The 24,231-nt window shown below is 55.6% G+C and overlaps 1 protein-coding gene across 1 annotated transcript in view; it reads left to right on the forward strand.

Moving 5' to 3' along the window:
• The first annotated feature begins 249 nt into the window (after positions 1–249).
• NUP210L (nucleoporin 210 like) overlaps positions 250–24,231 on the forward strand; it is a 32,449-nt gene continuing 8,467 nt past the window's right edge. The window contains exons 1-31 of the mRNA XM_053277449.1: positions 250–582; positions 1,596–1,732; positions 2,687–2,818; positions 3,944–4,037; positions 4,453–4,603; positions 5,343–5,475; positions 6,006–6,164; positions 6,357–6,425; positions 7,228–7,334; positions 8,017–8,157; positions 8,916–9,053; positions 9,420–9,575; positions 9,749–9,947; positions 10,708–10,853; positions 11,480–11,701; positions 12,691–12,864; positions 13,742–13,934; positions 14,484–14,572; positions 14,838–14,942; positions 16,091–16,192; positions 16,323–16,451; positions 16,976–17,103; positions 17,852–17,984; positions 18,229–18,291; positions 19,157–19,336; positions 20,175–20,255; positions 20,519–20,650; positions 21,629–21,787; positions 22,535–22,626; positions 22,891–23,065; positions 24,029–24,204. Of these exons, the coding sequence (XP_053133424.1) occupies positions 398–582; positions 1,596–1,732; positions 2,687–2,818; positions 3,944–4,037; positions 4,453–4,603; positions 5,343–5,475; positions 6,006–6,164; positions 6,357–6,425; positions 7,228–7,334; positions 8,017–8,157; positions 8,916–9,053; positions 9,420–9,575; positions 9,749–9,947; positions 10,708–10,853; positions 11,480–11,701; positions 12,691–12,864; positions 13,742–13,934; positions 14,484–14,572; positions 14,838–14,942; positions 16,091–16,192; positions 16,323–16,451; positions 16,976–17,103; positions 17,852–17,984; positions 18,229–18,291; positions 19,157–19,336; positions 20,175–20,255; positions 20,519–20,650; positions 21,629–21,787; positions 22,535–22,626; positions 22,891–23,065; positions 24,029–24,204 (4,280 nt within the window). The 5' untranslated portion in view covers positions 250–397. The remainder of the gene's footprint in view (positions 583–1,595; positions 1,733–2,686; positions 2,819–3,943; positions 4,038–4,452; positions 4,604–5,342; positions 5,476–6,005; positions 6,165–6,356; positions 6,426–7,227; positions 7,335–8,016; positions 8,158–8,915; positions 9,054–9,419; positions 9,576–9,748; positions 9,948–10,707; positions 10,854–11,479; positions 11,702–12,690; positions 12,865–13,741; positions 13,935–14,483; positions 14,573–14,837; positions 14,943–16,090; positions 16,193–16,322; positions 16,452–16,975; positions 17,104–17,851; positions 17,985–18,228; positions 18,292–19,156; positions 19,337–20,174; positions 20,256–20,518; positions 20,651–21,628; positions 21,788–22,534; positions 22,627–22,890; positions 23,066–24,028; positions 24,205–24,231) is intronic.

Genomic DNA, 24,231 nt, shown 5'->3' on the forward strand with positions numbered 1-24,231 from the left:
GAGCAAAGGGTAGAGCTAAGAAAACACTAGAGTGTCCGGTAATGCTGCCTCGAGAGTTTCAGGGTAGAAGTGAAACTGGCCCAGCTCAAAACAGGATGTTTCCGTTGATATGACAGGGCGGCAGCGTGCCCACCCACAAACAGCACATTCATCCACGCTACTTCAGGTTCTTGCTTTATGTCATTCTCTTGCCCTTTCTATCTTTACCAACGGAGGCCAGGCGAGCTGGCGCGCATGCTCAGAACGAGGCAGGAAGTGCGCCCGCGCAATCACACCCCGCGGGGAACATGCCCACAGAGCCCAGGTGCCGGCGCATGCGCAAAACTCTAGGCGCCAGGAGGAACGCGAGTCCAGATTCGGCCGCCATTTTGTGCCGGGGCTCCGATTCGCTTTGACGATGCCGGGAGGCTCGAGGCGGGGCCGGGTCCCTCTGGCGAGCCTCATTCGCTTCCTCCTCGCCCTGGTGCTTCTGGAAGGGCCGGCCAGCGGCTATAAACTGAACGTGCCGAAGGTGTTGCTGCCTTTCAGCCGGGAGAAGCGCGTCCCCTTCGTACTGGGCGCTGAGGGCGGTTGCTATGCTTGGTGAGAAGAGGGGGCGGGGCGAGGGGGCGGGGCCAGGGCGGAAACTGTGAATGGGGCGTGGGAGAGGGCCGCAGTGACGTCATGGGGCGTGGCCAAAAGTAGCGCTGTTTTGATTTGTGGGGACCAGAGTGTAGCAATTCATGCGGTTCTGCAGATCCCGTTCACAGTCTGGCCCTGCCAGAAATAATCCCCAGCCTATGATTCTGACGCCTGCCTCTCTCCAGCAGCTGCATGCACCTCTTCACACCACACACGAGTCATATGGAACTCACTGCCATGGGATGTGTGGTGACCGCCATTGTGACCGCACAGATAGCTTTAAAAGAGGATTAGGCAAGTTAGTGGTGGTGGTGGTGGAGAGCGGGGGGATCTCTCTCCTCTGCTAGTCATGGCCAGTGTTCCCTCTAATAGGGATTCCCAGATGGTGTTGACTACGCCCAGAATCCCCAAGCAAAGGCCGTTGCAGCTGGGGATGCTGGGAGTTGTAGTCAACACCATCTGCAACACTATTTAATAAAGTCTTTATTTCTCCTAGCCAGTCCTGTTTCTGTTCTAAATATGTTCCTTGTAAAGTGGATAGAGGGAAGCCCATTTATTGTCCCTCCATAGCACCCATCACTCATTCCAGTAATGTTGTCAAGCATCTCCAGTGTCTGGCTCCTAAATCTTTTGGCTGATTCCTAGATCCAAAGAAACGTCGTCACGGCCTCTGAATATCAGTGCTGGCGGGTGGGTGGGTGTCCTAACAGCAATGGGTTAGTACTGTCATGCCTTCCTTGTGGGCTTCCCAGCCGCCTCTGGCTGGCTGCTGTGCCAAACTCGGTGATGCCTGATGCCCCTTGGTCTGGCAGGATTCTTCTTATGGCCCCCGGTTGCACCAGCTCACAAATGGAGCAGTAGCTTCACTGTTTTCCTGTACAAAATAAAAGCTTCCTTTGGAGTCGGGTGGAAGCAGCAAGGAGGAGGAGAGAGAGAGAGAGAGCGTGAGCAGCATCCTGATTTCTGCTTTGTAGGCTCTCCACCCGCCATGATGCGATCACCATTGAACCCGTGTATGAGAATGGCACGGCTTGCTCCCGGAAAGCGTTGCTGACCACCTGCTCGACCCAGGCCACGAAGCTAGCCAGTGTGGTTATCGCCGAAGAGATAGGTAGACGCAGGAGGGGGTGGCCCAGGAGGTTTTGCTGCCAGAGGCAAGGACCATATGACGCCCCTCACCTGCAGGCAGGTGCTCAGCCTCCCCTGGCGATGCTGCCGAGGCAGCAGCCCATAAGCGTTCTCCAACTCTGTCACCAAGCCAGGCAGTGGCCATAGCTTAGTGGCAGAGCCCCTGCTTTGCTTGGAGAAGGCCCTGGGTTCAATCCCGGGCAGCATGTCCAGGGAGGCCTGGGAAGGACTCCTGCCTGGAACCCTGGACAACTGCTGCCCGTCAGTGTGCCGATGGTCTGACTCAGTAGGAGGCAGCTTCCTACATACCCAGTCCCATGCAGTGTTCCCTCGAACGGGGATTCCCAGATGTAGTTGACTACAACTCCCAGAATCCCTAGCTGCCATGGCTTTGGTGGGGGGGTCATGGGAGTTGTCGTCAACAGTATCTGGGAATCCCTGTGAGAGGGAACACTGCTCCTCTTACCTCGTTATGATCCGCATTCCCCACCCGACCCCACACCTGCGTTTGCTTTTTTAAAAGACATGCAGGAGATGTGATCGAGGATATAGCACAATATGTCGCTCGTGGGGCTGCCTTGGGCTTAATGGCTCACGATTTTTGCAAGCCTGGCGTTTAAACACCCGCCCGGAGGTCCCTTCAAGCCCACATCGCCTAGCCCGTGTTCCCTGTAAGAGGGCGTCCCAGAGGTTGTTGACTACAGCTCCCAGAATCCCCAGCTGCAGTGGGCTTTGACTGAGGGTGCTGGGAGTTGTAGTCAACCACATCTGGGATTTTCTGTGGGAGGGAGGGAGGGAACACTGCACCTAGCAGTCCAGCACTGTTAAACGGCTGCCCCTTTGAGCGTCCCATGATTGGCCCTTCGGAAAATGACGCGGGGCTAATTCAGGGCGTCGCAAGGAGGGTGAGCAACAGGCTGCTGTTCCTCCTTTTCAGTGACAGGCCACTTGCTGCGCTGCGACGTCATTGTGGATCTCATAGATCGTGTCGAAATCATCTCCCGGACTCGAGAGATCTACGTGGAGGACTCCCCGCTTGAGCTGACCGTGAGAGCTCTGGATGCTGAAGGTACCGTATATCTGGGACAGCCAGCCTGTGGGAGAAGCTTACAGGTCCAATCCTGCCCCGTCTTCTGCCTGTGTTTCCAGTCTTGTCCAGGGCCCAAATGGACAAGATTGGGTCACTCGGTGTTCCCCAAAGTGTTCAGCTCAGCTGATCATGACAAAATAGAAAGCAAAAGAAAGTACTTAGAAGCACCGCCGGGATAGCACAGTGTGTTAGAGTGCCTGGCTGCAAGTCTGGCAGGCAGAGGGGTTCAATCCCTGGGGTGTGTCGGTCCTAAAAAGGGCCAGCTGTCTATTGAAAGCTACAGGGGATCACTTCCCAGCCCCCTGTGCAGCTGTGGGCAAGTTGTGCGGAAAAGAGGGACCCCTGTGGTCGAGAAAGGGGGTCAGAGTGGAGGAGGAGAAGGGCGACGGGTTCCAAAGGCAGAGGCAGCATCTCCAGGTAGGGCTGGGGAGGACTCTTTCCTGAAGCCCCGCTGAGCCACTGCCAGTAAGAGTTGGCAATCCTGAGCTAGATAGATCAGTGTCCTGGCTCGGTAGAAGGCAGCTTCCTCCGTACTTTTTCACACACCACATCATTTATTTATTCCCTTCACTGCCCCCAAGCTGCATTTTTGGCTCCCAAGGGGGGATTATATAAATTCATCGTGGAGGAGAGGTCAGTCAGTGACTTGTATCCTTGAAGGCTAAGTAGAATCTCCAGGCACACATGCATTATATCTCAAAATACTTCCTGGAAGCATCTGGCTGGCTGTTGATGCAAAGGACCAATTCTCGGATAGTGTGTATCTTCTCTTCCCTGAACGTCTCAGATGTGGATCCTTCCACATCCTGTGTAGCAGGGGGTAGGCACCTGTGGCACTCGGGCTGTCGTTGAACTACGGCACCCATAATCCCCCGCCACAATACATTGTGCCTGGGGTTGATGGGACTGGTTGCCCTGCTCTCCATGATGCTTCTCCTCCTCCCCGCAAATACCCCTCAGGTTAGAATTCCTCCCTCTGGCATCGGAGAGGAGAGGCTCCGGATGAAGGAGTCTAGAGGCAGTGGTGGTGGTGCTTCCGCAGCGCTGCCGCCCAGCACAACGCGGCTGGGCTCAGCTTGTGCTCCTTCTGGCTCCTGTCTGCAGGGAACACATTCAGCAGCTTGGAAGGGATGGAGTTTGAGTGGAGCGTCGCCAAGGACGACGAGATGGAGAACTTGGAACTGTCCAGCAAAATTAGGTCAGACGGAAATCCCGACAGTGCAGCGTCCTGATATGGCAGCAGCCTGTACGGAGAGCTGGGTGTCGCCCCCTTGGACCGAAAGCTGACCTTGAGAGGTCTCGGCTCATCTTGCGCTGGCTTTGGCCACGATGAGCGGCCTTGGTCTCTGTCCTCTTTCCCCCGCCCGTAACGTGGGGATGGTGGTGATTTACCTCACAGGGTGATTGTGAGGTGAACGAAAGGTTGATTTAGACCGGAGATTGCCGCTCTTGTTTCTTGACCTCCCCATCCCTTATAATATCACCGCGTTTGAGTTCTGCTGCGGAACTGCCGCCGTTTCATGTTTCATCCACTAAAAAGCGCGGCGGTGAAATGATTCGCAGAGACGGGGCCTCTTTTCCTTCCTGTAAAAGCCAAAGTTTGGTCTCTTTAGGATTTTAAAATATTCTGAAGCAGAATATTCTCCACCAGACTACGTAGTTGGGATGGAAAGGGAGGAGAAGCAAGCCGACCGCATCCTGGTGTCGGGAATCAAAACAGGCGCCGCCGTCGTCAAAGTCCGAATACAGGAGCCTGTTTACAAGGTGGGTTCCCCTTGTGCCTTCAGGGGGGTACCAGCAACTGCACTGTGCAGAGTCAGGCCCGATGAGGGTGGAGACGGACCCTCGTCTTTTTCAGAGAGCCAAAAGCGGTACAGTGGTGGCATCCTTTCTTTGTTGTCTTCGGGCAAACGAATGTTTTAAACGTGACAGAAATCTGCTTGACTGAAGGCTGTGGTGCCTTCGCCTTTCGAGAGAGGCCATTGTCTGTCTCCGTCTTCACCTGTCTGACTGCGCCCCGCCCCAACAGAAGCGACCGTCGCTGAACCCGTGGCTGTGGACCTGTGGCATTGCTCAGGGCCAATCTCCACATGACCATAGAAATGCGTACATGTGGGGAATAGAGTGTGATGCGGTTTCTGTCGCGTGATGTGTGTGTGAGGCCCACAACATCCTAGAAACACCTGCCAGGGAGCTAGAATCCATTGTGGCTCCTCACACAGAGGATTCCCAAACTGTTGTAGTATCTGAAACAGAGAACCCGAAAGGCACTCCTCCTCCGTATGGTGAAATATACCAGTCATTGACAGCGTGCTGCCCTTGTCTGAATACCTGTTTGAAGCTTTTAACTTTCATCTGTCTTATAAGTTCTTTCCTTCTTCCCCGGCTTCTCTGCATCTACCATCCACCCCAGCCCCACATATCTGTCTTATCTCTCTGGTGTGTTTCTCTCCACTGTTTGCCCTGTTTGGTTCAGCAGAGTCTGTTTTTTCTAATTCGTCAGAAAGTCGCTGCCGCGCTGGTGCGCCTGTTGGTTCTGGAGAACATATTCTTGATTCCCTCCTATGACGTCTACCTGCTGGTTGGAGCCTACATTAAGTACAGAGTTGGCAAAATAATTCAGGGGAAGATCACAGGTACTTCCGTCAGCCCCGTCCTTGCTTTCCTGATGCCCTGGGCACCCCTTTCAAGTAGGGTTTAGTTGCTTGAGGCCTCCTAGAGATCCCCTTCCCCTCTTGTTGAAGGCGTTCCCTTCCCTCTTTTACTGCAGTTAAGAGCCAACAGGGTACAGAGCTACGTACATAAATAAGCCGTGGACTCCGTAAACACGATGTTTTATGCCTCCGAGTGCTCTTGTGGAGTCAGAAACATGAAGTGTCCATTTTAGAACTAAAACAAAGAAGGCTCCACTCAAAGGCCAGGGCTAAATCCAACCAGTGCTCCTACTGGCTCTCTTGGGGAGGCCTTCTAAAGCAGCCGTCCCTAGCCTTTTGGTCCCCTTTGCCCCTTGTGGCCGGGGATGATGGGAGTTGTAGTCAAACTTTAGAGAACCCAAGGCTGAGAAGCTCTGTGCTAGAGGACATGTAGCTCTGTGCTACATGGCTCATGTAGCCACTCTGGCCATGAAGAGTTCACTGAACGTTCTCCCACCCACCAATTCCCGCAGAGGTGGAGCTGCCTCTGGAGCATTACGAGCTGCAGCTGCAGACCGAAGCGAAAGCGGCTGGTGGGTCTGACCTCCTTCCCGTGGCCTGGCTGGATGTGAATACTGCCACGGTCACCGCCATGCAGCTGGGACAGGTGAACCTGGTCTTCGTCCATAAAAGTATCCTTTTGTGCTCGGGCCGGTCTGTGCCAGCCGTTTCCGTCCTCGTGGTGGCCTCTGAGCACTGGCATGTCTTGAGTCGCTTTCCAAGGGCCGAGACGCCTGAGTTATTCTGAGGATCCTGCCGCCAGCGCCCCTCTGTTCTCTAGCCCCAGTTCACAGTGAGGTGGAGTTCCTTAAGGAGGAAACCAGACACCCACATGCGAGGGTCGTCTGGACTTCCCAACTGCAGCATCTCTGTGGTAGAGGCGGGATTTTTAGGTAAGAAAATTTAGGTAAGAAAAAATGCTGTACACCGCCCCGAGCCTTTAGATGGGGCAGTCTATAAATGTAATAAATGAATAGAATAAATAAATAAGCCCCCCACCCCACACTCAACTCAACTGATTATGGGCATTGGTCTGTTTACTTCAGGGAAGTGAGTCTCCGTGGCTGTGTATATTTCTGACTCTTTCTGGCAAGTTACAGGTGGAGGGAGCCTCTGAAAACTTGGGAGGGGACGGGGACTAGGAGAGGTCCTACCTCGCTGGTGATTTTACAGACATCAGCTCTCCCCAGTTTAATCCCTGGCATTCCCAGGTAAAGCATCTTAGGTAGCTGGGGGCTGGGAGAATCGGAAGACCTGGAGAACTGCTGCCAGTCAGAGCAGACACTGCAGGGATAGACAGACAGTGGTCTGGCTCTGAATGGCAGCTTCAAAAAATGAGATCCTTTGTTGTTGTCGGAAGGCCACGTGGACAGTTATAAATAAACCAGTGGGATGCACCAAAGAACGTGTGCTCTGTGGCAGATGCTCACATACAAGCAAGTGCATTTGCGAACAGGTATGCTATGCACACATGCACCAGAATCAAGGTGGTCTTAAATGTATGAAATAGAAAACAGCCTTTTGCAACCTGAGATCGAACTGTCAGCCACCCTAGCTTGCACCCCAAATCCTGCCCCTGCGACAGGTGGCATCTTTCATGGCAGGATCAACTCTGGCTTTCGGTCAGTTTCCCTGAAACTCCGTGCTTCCTGGATTCCCCACCTGCCGACACCATGTTTGTACAATTGACTGCAGGTTTCACTGTCCAGCCGGGAGACAGGTGGATCCTAGAAGTGAAACGAGTGTATACCATTACAGTCGAAGTGTACGATAAATCGAGCACCAAGATCTACCCGTCTGATGTGAGTCGGTGTCAGTTGGGCTAGGGAGCGAGGAGGAAGCCAAGGAGCTTGCAAAGATCAGTGGGTCCAGCCTGCCCTTCCCTCTTGCCTGCGGGCTTCCCAGAGGCATCTGGTGGGCCACTGTGTGAAACTGGATGCTGGACTAGATGGGCCTTCTTGGGCCTGATCCAGCAGGGCTGTTCATATGTTCTTATGAGTTCAGTGGCATTTAGTCCCAGAGAATTGTATAAACCAGGAGTCTTCAGATGTGTTAAGACATTATTGGACTTCAAGCCCCATCACCCCCAGCCATAATGGCCTTCAGCCATTCTGGCTGGGGAGATTGGGGGGTTGCAGTCCTACAACTGGGGACCCAAGTTTGAAGATTCTGGGCATATAGGATTGCAGCCTTACAGGCTCTTATTTGGTGTAAATGCCAGGAACCTGGAGGACCTGAATACTAAGGAAACGTGTTTGAGGTCGGAGAGAGCCTTCACAGAAATACCAAAGGAATTTCACCCGGTCTGGGCTTACAGTTGTGTACAAAGGACAGGGTCTAAACACTGGTTGTGGGCACCTGAGGCTGTCATATTCATCTGTGTCCTCTGCGTCACACCTCTGACAAAAGTGTTTTGGGGATCCCCTGTAAAGATCTGTCTGTGTCGTCTCCCGCACGTCCCGCCCCCCAACTTTTGATTCTCAGAATCTCAGGATAACCTACCAGTTTCCCAAGAAATATTTTGAGGAGTTTACATCTTCAGGTAACGGTTCCTACCACATCGTCCAAGTTCTGGAAGACGGCGTCACTCTCATTCAAGCCATGCTGGTGTCTGTGCTTCTTCAGGTGAAAAAGGGAAAGGAAAGTCGGGGCGGTGGGAGGGGGGGAAGCCCTTCACGAAAGTGATTTTCCATGTTTGCCCTTCTGCAAAAAACCAAAAATGACAAGGCTCCAAAGTTAGACATATCAAACTGCTTTGTATTGGGATATCTCGCCCAGTATCGTCTAATTCAGGCCTCCCCAACTTTGGTCCTCCTCCAGCTCTTTTTGGACTACAACTCCCATAATCCCTAACCACATGGCCAATAGTCAGGGATGATGGGAGGGCAGAAGTTGGGCAGCCCAGTGGCAAGAAGTCCCCGGTAGGGGCGGTGCTCTTTCCTGTCATCTGTTACCAGATCCTTCTTACTGGAGCAGGGGTGTAGCTAGGGGAGATTTGTTTGCCCTTTCCCCTGGCAGCCCCTTGGGGATGATGAAGAAAATAGGGAGGGGTGGACCTGGGGCGGCCCTCAGGAGCTGGGGGCCCAGGTTGTTTGAACCCATCCGCTCACATATAGCTAAGCTATGCCCCTGTACTGGCATTGCTAGGATCTGAATGTAGCACCTTTTGTTATGCACAGCAATGTGCTCTATACAGCTTTGGTCTCGCTCCAGAGACATGTTTGGGGACCTAGGAATGTAAACTGATTTTCCAGTTTTGCAGGCTATGATGCTTCTTTCCTGTAATGCTTTTCTTGTGATGCTTCTTCCCTTCTTTCCTGCATTTCTTCGAGGCTGACCTCTGAAAATTCAGACCATTTCCCTCTCTTCCTCTCCTCCTCCAGAGTGGCACTGAAGATTTCTTAGTGGCCCCAATCAGCCACGAGCAAGAAGTGAAGATCTACCTTCCCATCAAGCTGACACCCGCCTTCTTGGCCTTCCCACACCATCCTCTGGATGCCTTGTATCAATATCGAGTTCAGGTGAAGTTGGCCAAGGCCTGACAGCCAGACAGCCAGCCAGCGCGGAAAAGGCCCTGCTGCCAGTAGACCACAATCTGATGATCTCCCCAAAAAGAAGGAGCTGGGAGCAGGGACTCCCTAACAGAGCCCAGGCGCTCATCGTCAGCTCTGTTTCCCAGTTTTGGAGTTCTGTTTTATGAATCACATGAGCGCAGGCTCGTGTGTTCACAAACGACTCCTGTTGTCTCTGACCCAGCTACACATACGCGCACAGTACAGACACACCAGCCCGTGCAGAATGTCTGATCCCATTTTGGATACCTTGGCTGCTCTTTGTGGATCATGCTCTCTCTTCTGGTCCTGCACCCCCCCCCCGCCTTTTCACAGGTCAAGGGAGGCAGCGGCAACTTCACGTGGACCTCGTCGAACCAGACCGTGGCCACCGTCACGGTGAAAGGCGTGGTGACAGCAGGGCTGGTGCAGGGGCAAAGTGCCGTGCAGGCCAAAGATGTGCAGAACCCCTTCCACTTTGGAGAAATCCAGGCAGGTCTCATGCGGAGCTGCCGGCATGGATTGTCGGAACTAGCCGGTGATTGATTTCGAAGACTGCAGGCTGCCACTGCCCGAGCCTTTGGTCTCCACTTCCCGGAAGAGATGAATCATCCTTCCTTGGTGCTGCTCTCTGACTCCTCGCTGTCCCCCTGCTGCGCACCCAGGTGTACGTGCTGAGGCTGTCCAAGATGGAGTTCCTGCCGTTCCACGCAGACCTTGAGATTGGGCAGACCCTGGAGGTCCCGCTCATGATGTATCACACCGAGAAGGAGAAGTTGGAGACCATCCCTTTCACAGACTGCTCCCTCCTGGCTCTGGATGTCAGCATGGATAAGCAAGGAGTGTTTGTCTTGGATGAAGAAGGTAAGAGAGGGGCTTTTTAAAAAAAAATCAACAAAATAAAACAAGATGATGCTTCTCACTCGGTCCCCAAATCCAAAGTATCAGTTAGATGCAACGGTTCCAAGTTCCCTCCCTGTCATCTCCTGGGCGCTTTCCAGATTAGCCACACAAAAGCAGCTAAATGCCAGCAAATCGCATTCAGAACGTGAAACCTGCAGCGGAAGCCGTCTCGCGGAAACTTAACAACCCAAAAAACAACACCACCTTATATACGACGTCCTAGCTCTGTATCGCAGCGAAACAAGGCACTGGCAATGTGAACGGCCCCCTGCTGTCAGCGTAGGGACTGCGGTGTCACAACTCAGCAAGTGTGGAAGCCCACTTCCGAGATCCGCCATGACCCCGTTGCAGGGTCTACTCTGGAAAGCGCCCTGGTTGGGCTGAGAGAGACTCCGGCCTATAACCTCGGAGAAGCTGCTGCCAGTCTGGGTAGACGGTACTGAGCTAGATGGACCAAGGGTCTGACTCGGTACCAGGCAGCCCCCGCTGTTCCTCGCCCTTCCCAGCGCTTTCCTCCTGGAGCTCTTAAGAGATGGCTCCATCTCTCTCCAGGGGTCCTCCCCATCATGGCTGAGTACTGGGCGCAAGGTCAGCACAGTGGGAAATGACTCACTCTGAAGGTGGGTTTTTGGGGGGGTCAGAGTGGCCAGTTGGCTAGCCCCCTCCCTTCATCCCTCTGTGCTGCTGAAGGAAGAGCAGAAACTATCCTCTTGTTTTCTAGGGAAGCAGAAAACCAGCCCCACCTTCTGTTCCCGCATTCACTTGGCAGCCAGGTCTCTGGGGCACACCTTGGTCACAGCCAGCGCCACCGTCTACGAGGAGTACTTTGAGACCAGCGCCACCTTTGCGGCTTACGAACCTCTCAAGGTGAGGTCCCCAGCGGTGCCGCCGCCAGTTCAGAAGTGCAGGCGCTCTTCCGGACAGCCCCCCTGACAGGGACACCCCCATGGCTGCGCACCCCGCCTAGATAGAGGCGATGATTTGGGGGAGGGTTGTCTTACGAGAATTCGAGGACATGCCGTGCTAGACCCACTGACCGGGAATGGGAAGCCAGCCCCGTTGAATTCATCCGAGAGGCCTAGGATTGCCCTGTAAGGACTGTAATTTCGGTGGGTCTACTCTCAACTTCCAGCTCAGCGAGTGGGAGATTCCGTGACTGATATTCTGTCTCCGTTATCGGGTTAAACAAATCACGGCCGTCGCTTTAGACACAAGAGCTCAAAAGCCGGGCAGTCCGAGCTCTGGAAGAGAAGGTCTCTGCTGAGACCCTGGAGCGGGGAAGGTCAGGGGGGTGGCCACCCAACCCGGTCCAGCAGCGCCACACGGCTGGTGAGGAGGCCCCAGATCTGCGGTTGTAGCGGCTCCCGACTCGGGTTTCCCTCCCGCTCTTCTGGATGCTTCGCCGGCTGGAGAAGCCACCGGGACTGGGGCGCCTTGAGCCGGCCTCTCTGCCGGCCGGTCCCAAACTCCAGCCCTTTGCCTCCCGGGACCAGGCGGTGAACCCCGTGGAGGTGGCTCTGGTGACCTGGCACTCTGCGAAGGAGATGGTGTTCGAGGGAGGCCCCGGCCCCTGGGTGCTGGAGCCCTCCCGCTTCTTCTTGGAGCTGCACATGGAGCACGAGGAGAGGGTGCGCGTGGCGGAGGCCCGGCGGCCAGCCACGCGGAAGCAGAACCAGTACATCTACCGGATCACGTGCCTGGAGCTGGGAGAGCAGGTAGGAGGGAGGGGTGCTGGGTGTGTGTGTGTGTGTGTGTGGCTTCCCAGAAGACGTTCTCACCCCGTCAAAATCCAGGCGATTGGCAAAGGATCTGCCGATCGAGCCACAGCCACCAGAGACGTTGAGTGGCAAAGAGCCTGCAGTCTTCCTAGTGCTGCCAGGTTGAGCATGTCGGCTGTAGTTCCGTGGCAGGGCCTTTGCTTGGCATGCCGAAAAGGCCCCAGGCTCAGTCCCAGGCAGGCAGCATCTCCAGGGAGGGCTGGGAGAAGCTCCTGCCAGAAACCCTGGAGAGCCGTTTCCAGCCAGCCAGCCTGGACCGTCCTGAGCTAGATGGGTCAGTAGTCTGACCCATTAGAAAGCAGCTCCGCTCCCCACCTTCGCCCGGCGCATCCAGAGCTCAGTTTCCAAAGGTCTTGCAGGAAGTCCTGAGTTCCATCCCTGGCAGCGTCTCCAGGCAGGGTGGGCCACAGACCCCGCCAGCCCTCCAGGATTGTTTTGAGGATGCTGCCAGAAAGCCCGGAGAGCCGCTGCCGGCTAGTGTCGGCAGCCCTGAGCTAGAGGGGCCAAGGGTCTGACTCAGTAGGAGGCCGCTTTGCATGTTCATCAGGGGCCTCAAGGAGAGGGTGGGCTAGTTTTTAGTGGCCTGGCTGGATATATTTCAAGCTCCTGGGTTCTTTCGGGGAGGAGGCCTGCCGGTGCTGAGTGGCGGAGCATCTGCTTGGCATGCAGAAGGCCCCAGGTTCAATCCCGGGCAGGGCTGGGAAAGACCCCTGAGCCGGAAACCTCGGAGAGCCGCTGCCAGTCAGTGCTGCCAGTGCTGAGCTTGCTGGCCCAAGGGTCTGACTCCGCAGAAGGCGGCCGCTTCCTCTGTCCCTAGCGAGGCGGAGGCTTCGCACCCAGAACGGCGGCGTTGATGCTTCTCACATGTGGCTGCCTTTGTCAGTCCTGCTGGGCCACTCCCCCCTCCCTCTGCTTGCTTCCCCCAGGTGTTCACCTTCCAGGTGGGCAATCAGCCAGGTGTGCTGAACCCCAGCCCTGCCGTGGAAATGGTGCAGGTGAGGTTCATCTGTGCCCATCCGGCCAGCATGGCAGTGACGCCTGTCTACAAGATGGCAGCCGGCACCCCGCCTTGCCTCCTGCCTCAGCACCACAAGCAGCTGGTAAGTGTTGCTCTCGGCGCTCTGGTCGTGCGGGAGAAAACAGGAAGTCCTGGCGCTTGAAGCACTCTGCCCGACCCCCTTTTATTAGTTCTGTATCTGCCCGAGACCCTGTTTTATGATCTGTCTGACACCTTATTTATTGTACTATATCTAGAATATGAGCTGTCAGAAATGGCAGGGCTGGAACTGAAAAAGCCTGCATTTTGAGGCTGGATTGATCAAAAGATGCTGTTTTAGTTTTCTGTCGTATGAATCTCCTTACTTGATTTGGTTTGTTAGGGTTTTATTTCTGGCTTGTGCTTTGGTTTTGCTCTTCTTGCATGTTTTAAGATGTTTTTGATAGCTTGGTTTTGTTGTTCTCACCTAGAAGTTAACGAAGAAGGGAAGGATATAATTTTTTAAAAATGATTACACAAAATTCCACAGGGTTCAGCTCAGTATGTTTCAGTGCGTGACAGCTATACAGGGGTCCATATTAATGCAGTGCTAGTTTTCTATTGGGATCATAGGAAGCTGCCTTATACTGAGTCAGACCCTTGGCCCATCTCGCTCAGTATTGTCTACCCAGACTGGCAGCAGCTTCTCCAAGGTTACAGGCAGGAGTCTCTCCCAGCCTTGTCTTGGAGATGCTGCCAGGGAGGGAACCGGGAACCTTTCTGCATGCAAGCAAGCAGATGCCCCTCAGGGGAATACTCTATCTGGCAGTGTTTGCACGTGTAGTCTCCCATTCCATTGCAAACCAGGGCAGACCCTGCTTAGCCAAGGGGACAAGTCATGCTGGCTGCCCTAAGACCCGCTCTCCCCGCTACACGTGGCTCTCGCTGCATGTGGCTAAAAGCACACCGCCGGGTGGGGGCCTTGTGGGGGCTGCTTCCAGGTTCCCGTCTCCAGCTTGCGGAACACCGTATTGGAGCTGGCCCTGTTCGACCAGCACCGGAGGAAGTTTGACAACTTCAGCTCCCTCGTCCTGGAATGGCGGTCGGTGAACGAGAGCCTTGCCCGCTTCACGCACCCCCGGTCGATGCAGATGGTGGCCAAGGATGACGGCACTGGACAGACCAGGCTGCACGGTACCGCTCGTCAGGACCCCCGGGAGGGGAAATTAGCGGAGTCAGCCAACTGAGTGGTTGGGGGCTCTCCAAGTGCTTCCGTGGCTGAGGTTAGGGGCTTCTCCTCTCTCCTCCAGACAGGCAGTCTCGACCACCTCTCAGCGGCTGGCGCGGGGAGCCTCCCACGAGCCCTGCCTGCTTTCTCGGCTTAACGGGGCACTTGGGAAGCTGCCTTCTCCCGAGTCGGGCCCTTGGTCCGTCTGGCCCAGGGCTGTCTGCCCTGACTGGCAGCGGCTCCTGCCAGGTTGCCGGCTCAGGAGTCTTTCCCAGCCCGACCGGGAGGTGCTGCCAGGGGCAGACTCACCTCCACCCAATAAGGGGAATACCTTGCGGTGCTCACAGATGGTCACCCATCCCAATGCAAAGCAGTGCATTCGCGCTCCCTGCTGCAAGACCAGCTCTTCTCCCCTGGTACCGTTGGGCGTTTCCTCCCCGCCAACTTGTGCCTCTTTCCCCCCTCCTTCCCCCCCCTCTCTCTCTCACCCCAATGCCGTCGTCGGCTGCTCTCAGGCCACCAGCTCCTCGAGGTGCACGAGATCAAGGGGTCCGTTTGGGTTACTGTCAGCTTTGTGAAGTATTCGGAGAGAGGCAGCCCAAAAGTGAGTGAGTGCCGGTGTGGTGGTGGGGTTCTCCTCGAAAGGGCCGGTTGGTCTCCCAGGCGGATGCCCACGCGGCCCTCTGGTGAGAGGCCAGCCTGGCCAGGCTATCTGAGCGGAGACGTCTCCCACTCTACACACACAGGGGAAAGGAGCAGTCAAGGGAGAGAGTTCCACCCGCTTTCCCTGCCGGTGGGAGCCCAAGGGGCAGGGGTCTTTCCGCAAAAGCACCCCGAAGCAGCCTCCCACTCTGTGTTTGTGTCCCCAGGAGGTCTCCAGCTCTCCTGCCTCCGCTGCCGTGGAGCTGCTGCTGGTGGAGGACGTGGTTGTGCTTCCAGACAACGTCACCATGTACAACCATCCCGACGTCAAGGTGAGGACAAGTCGCTAAGCAGCAGGATGAGGCCATCGCTCAGTGGCGAGCCCCCTGCCTTGCCTGCAGAGGCACCTCCAGGGAGGGCCAGGAAGGACTCCTGCCTGCAACCTGGGAGAGCCGCTGCCAGCCCGAGTAGAACTCGATGGGCCAAGGGTCTGACTCAGTAGGAGGCAGCTTCAAATATTTGGTTAGGTTTTTTTTACTGCGGGAAGAGGTGGCCGCTCAGTGATAGGACATCTGCTTTGCATGCAGGAGGTCACAGGTTCAATCCCTGGCAGCATCTCCAGGTACGGCTGGGAAAGGCTTCTTCCTGATCATGTGGGGAGCTGCTGCCAGTCAGTGTAGGCTAGGGCTGAACTACTTGGGCACTCCACCCGCTGTCGGACCCCCACCCGCTTCATCATCCCCTGCCACGGCGGTCAGGGATTGCAGGACTGGCAACCCAACATCTGCAGGAGGGCCCAAGTTGGCCATCCTTGGTGGAAACAAGACTGAGCTCGCCGGGCCAAGGATCTGACCTGGGGGAAGGCAGCTTCCTCTCTTCTTGTGGCACCCAAGCAGTGCTTGGTGGAAATATATTTTGATGGCCTGTGGCCTCTTTCGTTAGCAGCTCCCTGTCAAATCCAGATACACACAGAGGTGGTGGAGAGGCTGGTGCTTTATCAGTGCTTGATTCTACACGGTCTTGTCTTTGTCAGGGTCCTCCTGGAATCCACACATGAGGGAGTGCACATGTGTAGCCAGGATCTCAGGACACTCCCTGAGCTCTTTGCGATGCACCAATGGCAATGGCTTCAAACGCCCTTCTCAATTAAGCCCACCCTTCCTACCTGGAAATAACAAGCATGCAGCTGCATAAGCTCTTTGCTCCTCTGTGCTGTCAGCAAGTAATTTGAATTTAAAAAATTTACAAGTTTTAATTGTAAGTTGCCCAGAGACCCAGGTTTTGGGCGGAATAATAGGAATATGTTAAATAAACGGAACAAATACATAAGTAGACTTGGATAAACAAAACCCCGAGGTACAGCTTCACTTGGGCACCCACAAAGGACCCCAGGTAAGCCAGCGCTCGATGGCAACCCGGCCGGAGAAGGGAGCCGGACCGAGCTGGCTTTGAGATCCGACTTCTGCTGGTGCCTCTCTAGGAAGTGTTTGCGCTGGTGGAAGGCTCTGGCTACTTCCTGGTCAACAGCAGTGCCGCGGAGATGGTGAACATCACCTACGTGGAAGTGGAGAGCGTGGTCCAAGTGAGTGTGGCAGCACAGTCCCCTCTGCTCTCCGTTCTCCTGACCTCCATGGCTTGATAATCTGATGGCACAGATTCCCCTAGTTTACCCTACAAGCTGCTGCTGCTCCTCCCTCCGGCCTTCTCTGCAGGTCGTCCCTGTCCTTCCTGGCTCTTTGACCCTGGAGGTCTACGATCTGTGCCTGGCCTTCCTAGGCCCCTCGACAGCCTCCCTGCGCGTTTCTGACATGTACGAGTTGGAAGTGGAGCTCATTGACAAGGTGAGGCAGGCGAGAGATGGCGCTGTTTCAGGGAAGGGGAGGCCCTTGCCGTGTGGAATCATTAGGGGGTGGGAGAGGGTACCTACCTCTTTCCCTGCCTGCCAGATTTCCCCTGCAAATTGTCCCAAGGGCTTTTTAATTGATCCTCTTCCCCAACCAGACTCCAAAACCGGACTTAAGCCCAGCGGAGGGGGAGATGTCCTAGGGGGCTTTTGTGAGGGAGAATTGGTGAGTGTGGGAGGGGTTAAGCCCCCATCTTCTTACCTTTCTTCCCCCGAAGGAGCCCCCCCACACACACACATTTCCATAATCTCAGCAAACTCACATCTGAGAGTGCATGTCTTCCAAGGTCACACCTAGCCAGTCCCAGTGAAAAATCCACACAACTCTTTACTCATGTGTGGGCCAAGCAGATGTTGACTGAAGTGGGCCTCTCAGCAAAGCGAGTGAGTGGGACTCAGAAACCCCCAGTGAACAGTCACTTCTAGCAAGCCCCACACCACCTCCTCTCTCTTCTTCCCAAGATTGAGATTGGCAAATCCGTCCTGGTCTCAGTGCGAGTCCTGGGGCATAATCGGCACCCTTTCCGGAGTAAATACTTCACGTACATGCGGCTCCAACTGAAGGCAGCCTCCTCTATTGTGACACTCACGTAAGTTCTTCTGGCATCCTGCTGCAAGCCCTGATCTGTGCTTCCAGTTGCCTTAGGGCAGCGGGTGGCGGTTGTGTGTGCACTCGCTTCCATGGATTCTCACTCCAGATGATTGTGGAGCTGATCCGAGCCGAGCAGTTTTTTGCTGCTATCGCTGATCTTTTGTGGGCTCTGCCATTCATAGCTTTTGTATTTTTACGTCTAGGACAGGGGACATATAGGACATTCCAAGGGTAATGGAATCAGGCATGTTACCACTTTTCCAATGACTGCAACCACAAGCAAAATTTCAAGTTGATATTCTATACACTCACTGGCAAGAGAACATCTCCTACTATAAAACTATATATTTTTAAAAACCTGTAAATAGTATATAGATAGTGTCTGAAATGTGCAAAATGCAGTGGTAATGGCATCAGAAACAATATCCAAAAGTTCTGATTCCGTTACCGACACATTTTGCACATTTCAGGCGCTATCTGTGCTATTTAAGGGTTTTGTACACATATGGCTTTCTAGTAGGAGGTGTTCTCTTGCCAGTGGGGATATATAATATCAACTTGAAAATGTGCTCAGGGCTACAGTCATCGGAAAAAGTGGTAACTTGCCTGATTCCGTTACCCTTGGAATCGTCTGTTCAGAAATGTGAAAATGGGGTCCTTGGAGATTTGCTTGGGAATACATCTGGCCTTGTAGACGTTTGCTGCCCGGACTGGAAAATGAAATTGCTGTGAACTTGTCCTTGCAGACTAATGGAGGAAGTGGGCGAATACTCCGAAGTCCATGTGATGCGCGCCATGGCGGTGGGACAGACCACTCTGGTGGCCACAGCCTGGGACAAAACGGGGGTCAAATTTACTTCTGCACCTCGGAAGGTGGAGGTAAGAAATTGGAAGCCTTTGCCTTCGTAGCGAAGCATCCCACCCCCCACCCTCTGGGCTGAAGAAGACCAGTCATGTGAAAGGCTCCTTTGGCCTTTCTGCAAGTTTGGATGGGGACTGTGCTTACAAGGGTGTCGTCAGTCAGCGAAAAGGCAACTCAGCCTAGCAGCTTGCGCGGTGGCCCTGTTTGTGCTTAACAAAAAGGCAACTTTGATTCCCAAGTGCTGCAACTGTGTGTTCCCAGGTCTTCCCACCGTTCAAACTCATCCCAAAGAAAATGACTCTTATCCCACACAACATGATGCAGGTAAAGTCTGAGCACCGGGTTTCTCTTGCTCGCTCTCTCTCTCGTTATTTCCCCCCCACCCTTTCTTCTTCTTTTTGCTTTCCAATATGGAGTCAGTGCCAGGTGAGGGGGAATGTCCTCCCCCAGGCGGCAGAGAGAGAGAGCAAACCCTGCAGAGGAGGATCTCCAGTCGGGCTCTCGAACAGAAGCGAGGGGGCATTACGAATCTCGGGAGGCAGAGTGTCCCATAAGGAGGGGGCTGCCACAGAGAAGGCCCTCCCACGGGCCCGGGCTCCACACACCTCCCCTGGGCCTGGAACTCTGAGAAGGCCCACCTGAGACGACCTCCCGGGGCGGGTCAAAGTTGGATGGGAGAGGCGGTCCTGAAGGCACGCAGGCACCAAACCCTGGAGGGTTTTATAGGTGATCGCCAACACCTTGAGTTGGACCCGGCAGCGAATTGGCAGCCAGGGCCAGTTGGCTGGCATGAGTCTCTCCCTCGCCACTTCTTCTGTCACCAGCCCTGAGTAGTAGCAGTACAGATTCCCCAGATCAGGAAGCGCTGGAGACACCTTGGGAAAGGGCACACAGGTGCAAGCTGACCACCTGGAAAGGGACCTCTCTCTCGGCCCCACTTCCTGGTCGAAGTGGAAGGTGCGCAGGAGGGTCTGACGAACTGCTTTGCCTGCAGACGGTCCTGGGAAAGCCTCCTTAGAGTAGACCGTGCTGCGTGAGATGCACCCCTGGCCTGACTCGGGGTATAAGGCAGCCTCCGGTTTCTGTGTCTCGAGCTCATGGGCAGAAGGGATGTGTTTGGGTCCAGAGTGCTCCAGCCTTCGTTCTCTTTCTGAGAGCAACTTGTGTGTGTGTTTACATCCGACGGCAGGTGATGTCCGAAGGGGGCCCGCAGCCGCAGTCCCTCATTCACTTTTCCATCAGCAACCAGACTGTGGCCGTCGTCAACGGACTGGGGCAGATCACCGCCAAGGCCGTGGGCGTGGCTGTAATCCAGGGGACCATCCGGGCTGTCAACGAAGACACGGGGAAAGTCATGGTCTTCTCACAGGTCCTTCCTTGCTTCTTCTCATCGTTGAATGTTCAGTGGCTGCTTTGTAGTTTAAGTTCATAGCCCCTCCAGCGGCTTTATTTATTTTCTCCTATGTCCCCATGAGGACTAGCACCTTCTTTGGTCTGGATAGGGCACTGATTCTTGGTCATACTAGGCAGAGCCTGATGGAATCTTGGGGGAATGGAGTAGAACGTTGGGTACTCTTATGAGGGCTAATACTCGGATCTCCCCTCTCCCTCCAGAGCTGCTGTTAAAAGCAGAGACAGAATCTGAATCTGCCTTTCCTTCCTGAGGAGGCAGGTTCCCGAGGGCAGTGGTGGGGTGGGGCAGGTGGATCAGGACATTATTTAAATGCCCCCCTCCAGAATGCCACTTCCCCACCCTCAAAGCAGCCATTTGAACGGCTGATTGGTTTTTAAAAACAAAAATCATAATAATCCTGAAACATCAGAAGACATTGGGTTACAGATCTCCCAACAACATCTCATCTAGTTTGGCCCCAAGTCCTGTAATATGGCTTCTGCAACTCTGCTCCACTTGAAAGTGGAGAGTGACTAAGAATACAGATAGTTCCAAGCGGCCATCACCCACCTCACAGCACTGCTGTTCCTCACGACTTTGGCCTGGCATCCTTGCCGCCTCATCTTTTCCAGCAGGGATTTCCACCCTTGGGTCCCCAGGAGTTGTTGGACTACAACTCCCATCATCCCCAGCCACAGTGGCCAGGAACCCATGTTTTGGAACAGCCCCCCAGTGGCGTGCAGCGTGCACACTCACCTCTCCTGCAAGCAGCAGCTGTTGTTTCCGTGGCAAACCTCGGCCTTTTTCCCCTCAGGATCAAGTGGACCTGGAAGTTGTTCGGCTGAGAGCGATCCGGATTTATGCTCCTGCCACCAGGCTCATAACGGGCACTGAGGTTGGTCTGTTGCGTGGCCTCTCCCCAAAGCCCCCTTTCCAGGCCATGTTCTTCTTCTGGCCCCATCTCACCGGCCCCTGGGTACCAACGGACATGTCCTCTGTGAACGTGGGACTCAGGGACGGCCTAGACAGGGAGATGCTGGTGGGGCCGAGCGCCCTCCCCACCAAAGGAACCCGTGTTGTGGAGATCGTGCATGTCGCACTGAGGACCAGAAGCCAGGACACGATGCCATGCAAATCAAGGAAAGCCTCTCGTTGCAGATGCCAGTGTACGTGGTCGGGCTGACCAGCGCTCTCACTCCATTCTCCTTTGGGAACGCCAACCCGGGGCTGACGTTCCACTGGGCCATGAGCAAGCGGGACGTCCTGGACCTCCTCCCCAGGCACTCCGAGGTACGGCCCTGCCTGTCACCCCTGGAGAACTTGCATGCGCATTCACTGTCTGTGTTTCTTCCAAATGCTGGATGCAGCAAGAAGCTGCGGAGTTAAGAGTTCATGATGAACTATGAGAACTTTTCTGCCGTCTTTAAAGATCTGCTGTCACTCAGGAGGAGGGGCGGAGATGTTCTCTGTTGCTCCTGCGGGCAGGACTTGAACCTTTAGCTGGAAATGGCAAAGAAGCCGATTCCGACTTGACATCAGTTGGGAATTTCCTAACGGTGGAAGGTGGTGAAACAGTCCGCCCCCTGAAGCAGTGGGCTCTCTCCTTCACTTGAGGTTTTCAAGCAGAAGCTGGGAGGCCATCTATCACTACTACTACTACTACTACTACTATATACCTCTTGCCAGCAAAAGTCCCCAAAGCAGCTTACATGGAAAATAATAATATATAAAGGTGGTTCCCTGTCCCAAGATGGCTCACAGTCTTAAAGCATCATGGAATAGAGACCAGCAGCAGCCACTGGAGGGATGCTGTGCTGGGGATGGATAGGGCCAGTCGCTCCCCCCCTGCTAAATATAAAAGAATCACTGCGTTAAAAGCCGCCTCTTTGCTCAGGTAGCAGGGGGTTTGTCAGGGATGGTGTGTCGGGGCCGTGGCTGAAAACCTCCAAGGAAACTCCAGAATGTTAGGCTTCTTTGATCCTTTAGCCCTCAGCATCAGGCAGGTTTGGGAGTGACCTCTTTTTTTTTGCAGCAGAATGTGCCTGATGCCAGATGTTCTCACTGACTTCCTTGCTGTGCTAATGAGCCACCAGTGGCTGGCAGCTGGAAGTGTCCACGAAGGAGCAGGGGCTTAAGAGCCGTGGCCTTGCTGAAGATGAACAAGGCGGGGGGCAGTCTGCTGGGGGGCGCCCACTCTGCTTGCCCCAGCCTTCAGAGGGAGGAGAGGGAAGGGATCGCCCCCATGCACATCCCTCCCTTCTCTGCCAGGTTTCCCTGCAGCTTGCTCCGGAGAGCAACTTTGCTATGACCGTGCACACAAGGGCCGCCGGGAGGACGAGCATCCAAGTGAGCGTGAGGACTCTGGACCTGCGGGCCGGGCAGTTTGAAGGCAACCTCACCGAGCTCTCGGACGAAGTGCAGATCCTAGTAAGGTGCCCTCCAAGCTCCTTGCCCCCTTTCCCGTCATCTCTGTATCCCGCTCTTCCTCCCAAGGAGCTCAGGGCCTGCTCCGTGGGGTTCCTTCTAGGAACTTAGGAAGCGGCCTCCTACTGAGTCAGACCTTGGGACCATCTCGCTCAGTATTGCCTGCTCTCCAAGGTTCCAGGCAGGAGCCTCTCTCAGCCTTACCTGAAGATGCTGCTGCCAGGGACCTCCAGGCAGGGCGGTTTGATCTCCTTGATTGTGTCGCGAGAGAGGTTAGGGGAAGAGAACCCACCTTCGCTAAGTGGAGACTTGAACCCGGGGCCTTTGGGGCTCCTGTTCACTGCTTGAGGCACGCCCCTGTGGGAAGCAGAGTGGAGAGATGCCACAGAAAGGAGAGCGGCATACAAAACTGGGTGGGGGTGGGGTGGAGAGCCTGTTCCTGCTGCCCCGCTGCCCTCCGGCCTGGCTTGCACACTTCCCGGGAGCCTTCCCATCATTCTGTGCGAGACAGGATGCGGGGCTGGCCGCCGGGTCTTGGCCTGGTCCAGCACAGGCCGGGGGGGGGGGGGAGTCTTATAGGTCAGAAAAGCCGCTCGTGCCCAGATCGCCGTCCCCGCAGAACCGTGAGAGGGCCCAGAGCCCCACTGCCCTCCTCTGCACCTGCCGCCCTCTCCATTCCCGTCTCAGCGGAGGGGGCGCTGCCCGCCTGCCCTTCCCTCCGGCCGCAGGATCCTTGCTCTCTCCTTGCAGGTGTTTGACCGGCTGCAGCTCTTTCCTCCCCAGTGCCCTGCAGAGCAGATCCTGATGTCGATGAATTCCCAGCTGAAGCTGCGCACCAACAGGTATGCCAGGAGTAGGGACTGCAGAGGTGCCATGCCGTGGGGCACGTTGGGGGGGGGCGATGCAGCTCCTGCTCCCAGCCTGCCCACTCCTCTCTTGGCTGCCTGGGGGCTCCTTTGACCCTTGCCTGTGTGGGGCCATTTCCCCGGCCCTGATCCCAGGACTTGGCTGCTGCAGCTTGATGCCTCTTGGCCACCGGGCCAGCCTCCCTGACCCAAGCGGAGGAGCTTGAGCTCACTTCTCCTCCTCCTCCGTTCCTGACCCAGGGAAGGGGCCGCCGTGGTGACCTGTCAGCTCCTGCAGTGCTTCCCCAACTCCTCCGTCATCGAGGAGAGCAGGCAGGGCCTCCTCAAAGCCGGAGCCGTCACGGGCACCGCCGTGCTGGAGGTGACCTCCCTGGAGCAGTTCGGAATCAACCAGACGGTCATCACCGGAGTGCGGGTAAGTGGCAGGCCTCCTGGGGCTGGGCGTTCCTGATCACTGCGGCTTGGGCTGGAAGGAAGGCGGAAGGACGAGGGCAGGTGTGGGGAGCAACGGGCCGGAAAGGAAGGGAGAGTCAAGAGCAGTGTGTTCCTAGAGCTCATGGGCCGCAATTCCCATCCTCCCCAGCCAAAGGCCACTGCAACTGGGGATGAGGGGAGTTGTAGTCCACAACACTGGGGAGTTCCTTTTGTGCTGGTGGGGGGACATTGGTCCCTCTGCCTTGGGCAGGTTCCCGGGTGTTGCCTTCAAGCAGGGTTCTTCATCGTAAGGCCTGGGGGCCAATGGTAGCCCCCATCAGCCCTGAGTGCAGCTCCCTGGCTATGGTATTGGGCCCGCGTGAAGCTTCAGCCAAAGCCAAATCCTCTGCACAGTCCCCCGGCACCTGGCAGAGACGACTGTTCCCACCAAGCGGTGCTGTGCTGTGCCCAGTGTCGGGGTGGGGGTCTCCTTGAAAGGACAGGGAGCCCTCTTGAGCCCCTGTGCCATCTTGGAAGGCGTGCACGGCATGCTGGGAAATGTTGCTCTTCCCAGCGCATTCCTCCTAGAGCTCTGAAGGGGGGCTCTTCCGTCTCTCCCAAAGGGCCCTCCCGGCACTGAGGAAAGCCCAGCACTGCGCAGAGAGGTCAGCACGGCAGTGGGGAACGGTTCTCACCTTGACGGTGTTTGGCCGGAGTGGTCCCCACTGGAAACACAGGAGAGAGCGCTGCCTCCAAGCTGATGGTTGGCCTCAGCCCGCGTGCTGCAGGGCTTGGCCCTAACTAAGCAGGGGGCATTTTCTGTCCCCAGCAAATCCTGGCTGTGCACCCCTGACGAGAGCACCCGACATCCCACTGCTCCAAAGGGAATGGGAACGGCCTTCCTTCCTCCGGGCCGGCGTGCCTCCTTGCGTGCTCCTTCCCTTCCGTCCTTCCTTCCTTCCAGGTGGCTCCGGTCTCCTACCTGCGGCTGAGCAGTTCACCCAAGCTCTACGTGGCCAGCAGGACCCCCCTGCATGCGTTTCCCTTGGGCATGTCCCTCACCCTCACCGTCCAGTTCTACGACAGCACCGGGGAGAAATTCCACGCACAGAGCACCCAGCTTTACCTGGCTATGAACAGGTAGGGTCCCGGAAAGGCATGCTGGGA

Source organism: Hemicordylus capensis, chromosome 14, assembly GCF_027244095.1.
Source record: "Hemicordylus capensis ecotype Gifberg chromosome 14, rHemCap1.1.pri, whole genome shotgun sequence".
NCBI classification, from domain to species: domain Eukaryota; kingdom Metazoa; phylum Chordata; class Lepidosauria; order Squamata; family Cordylidae; genus Hemicordylus; species Hemicordylus capensis.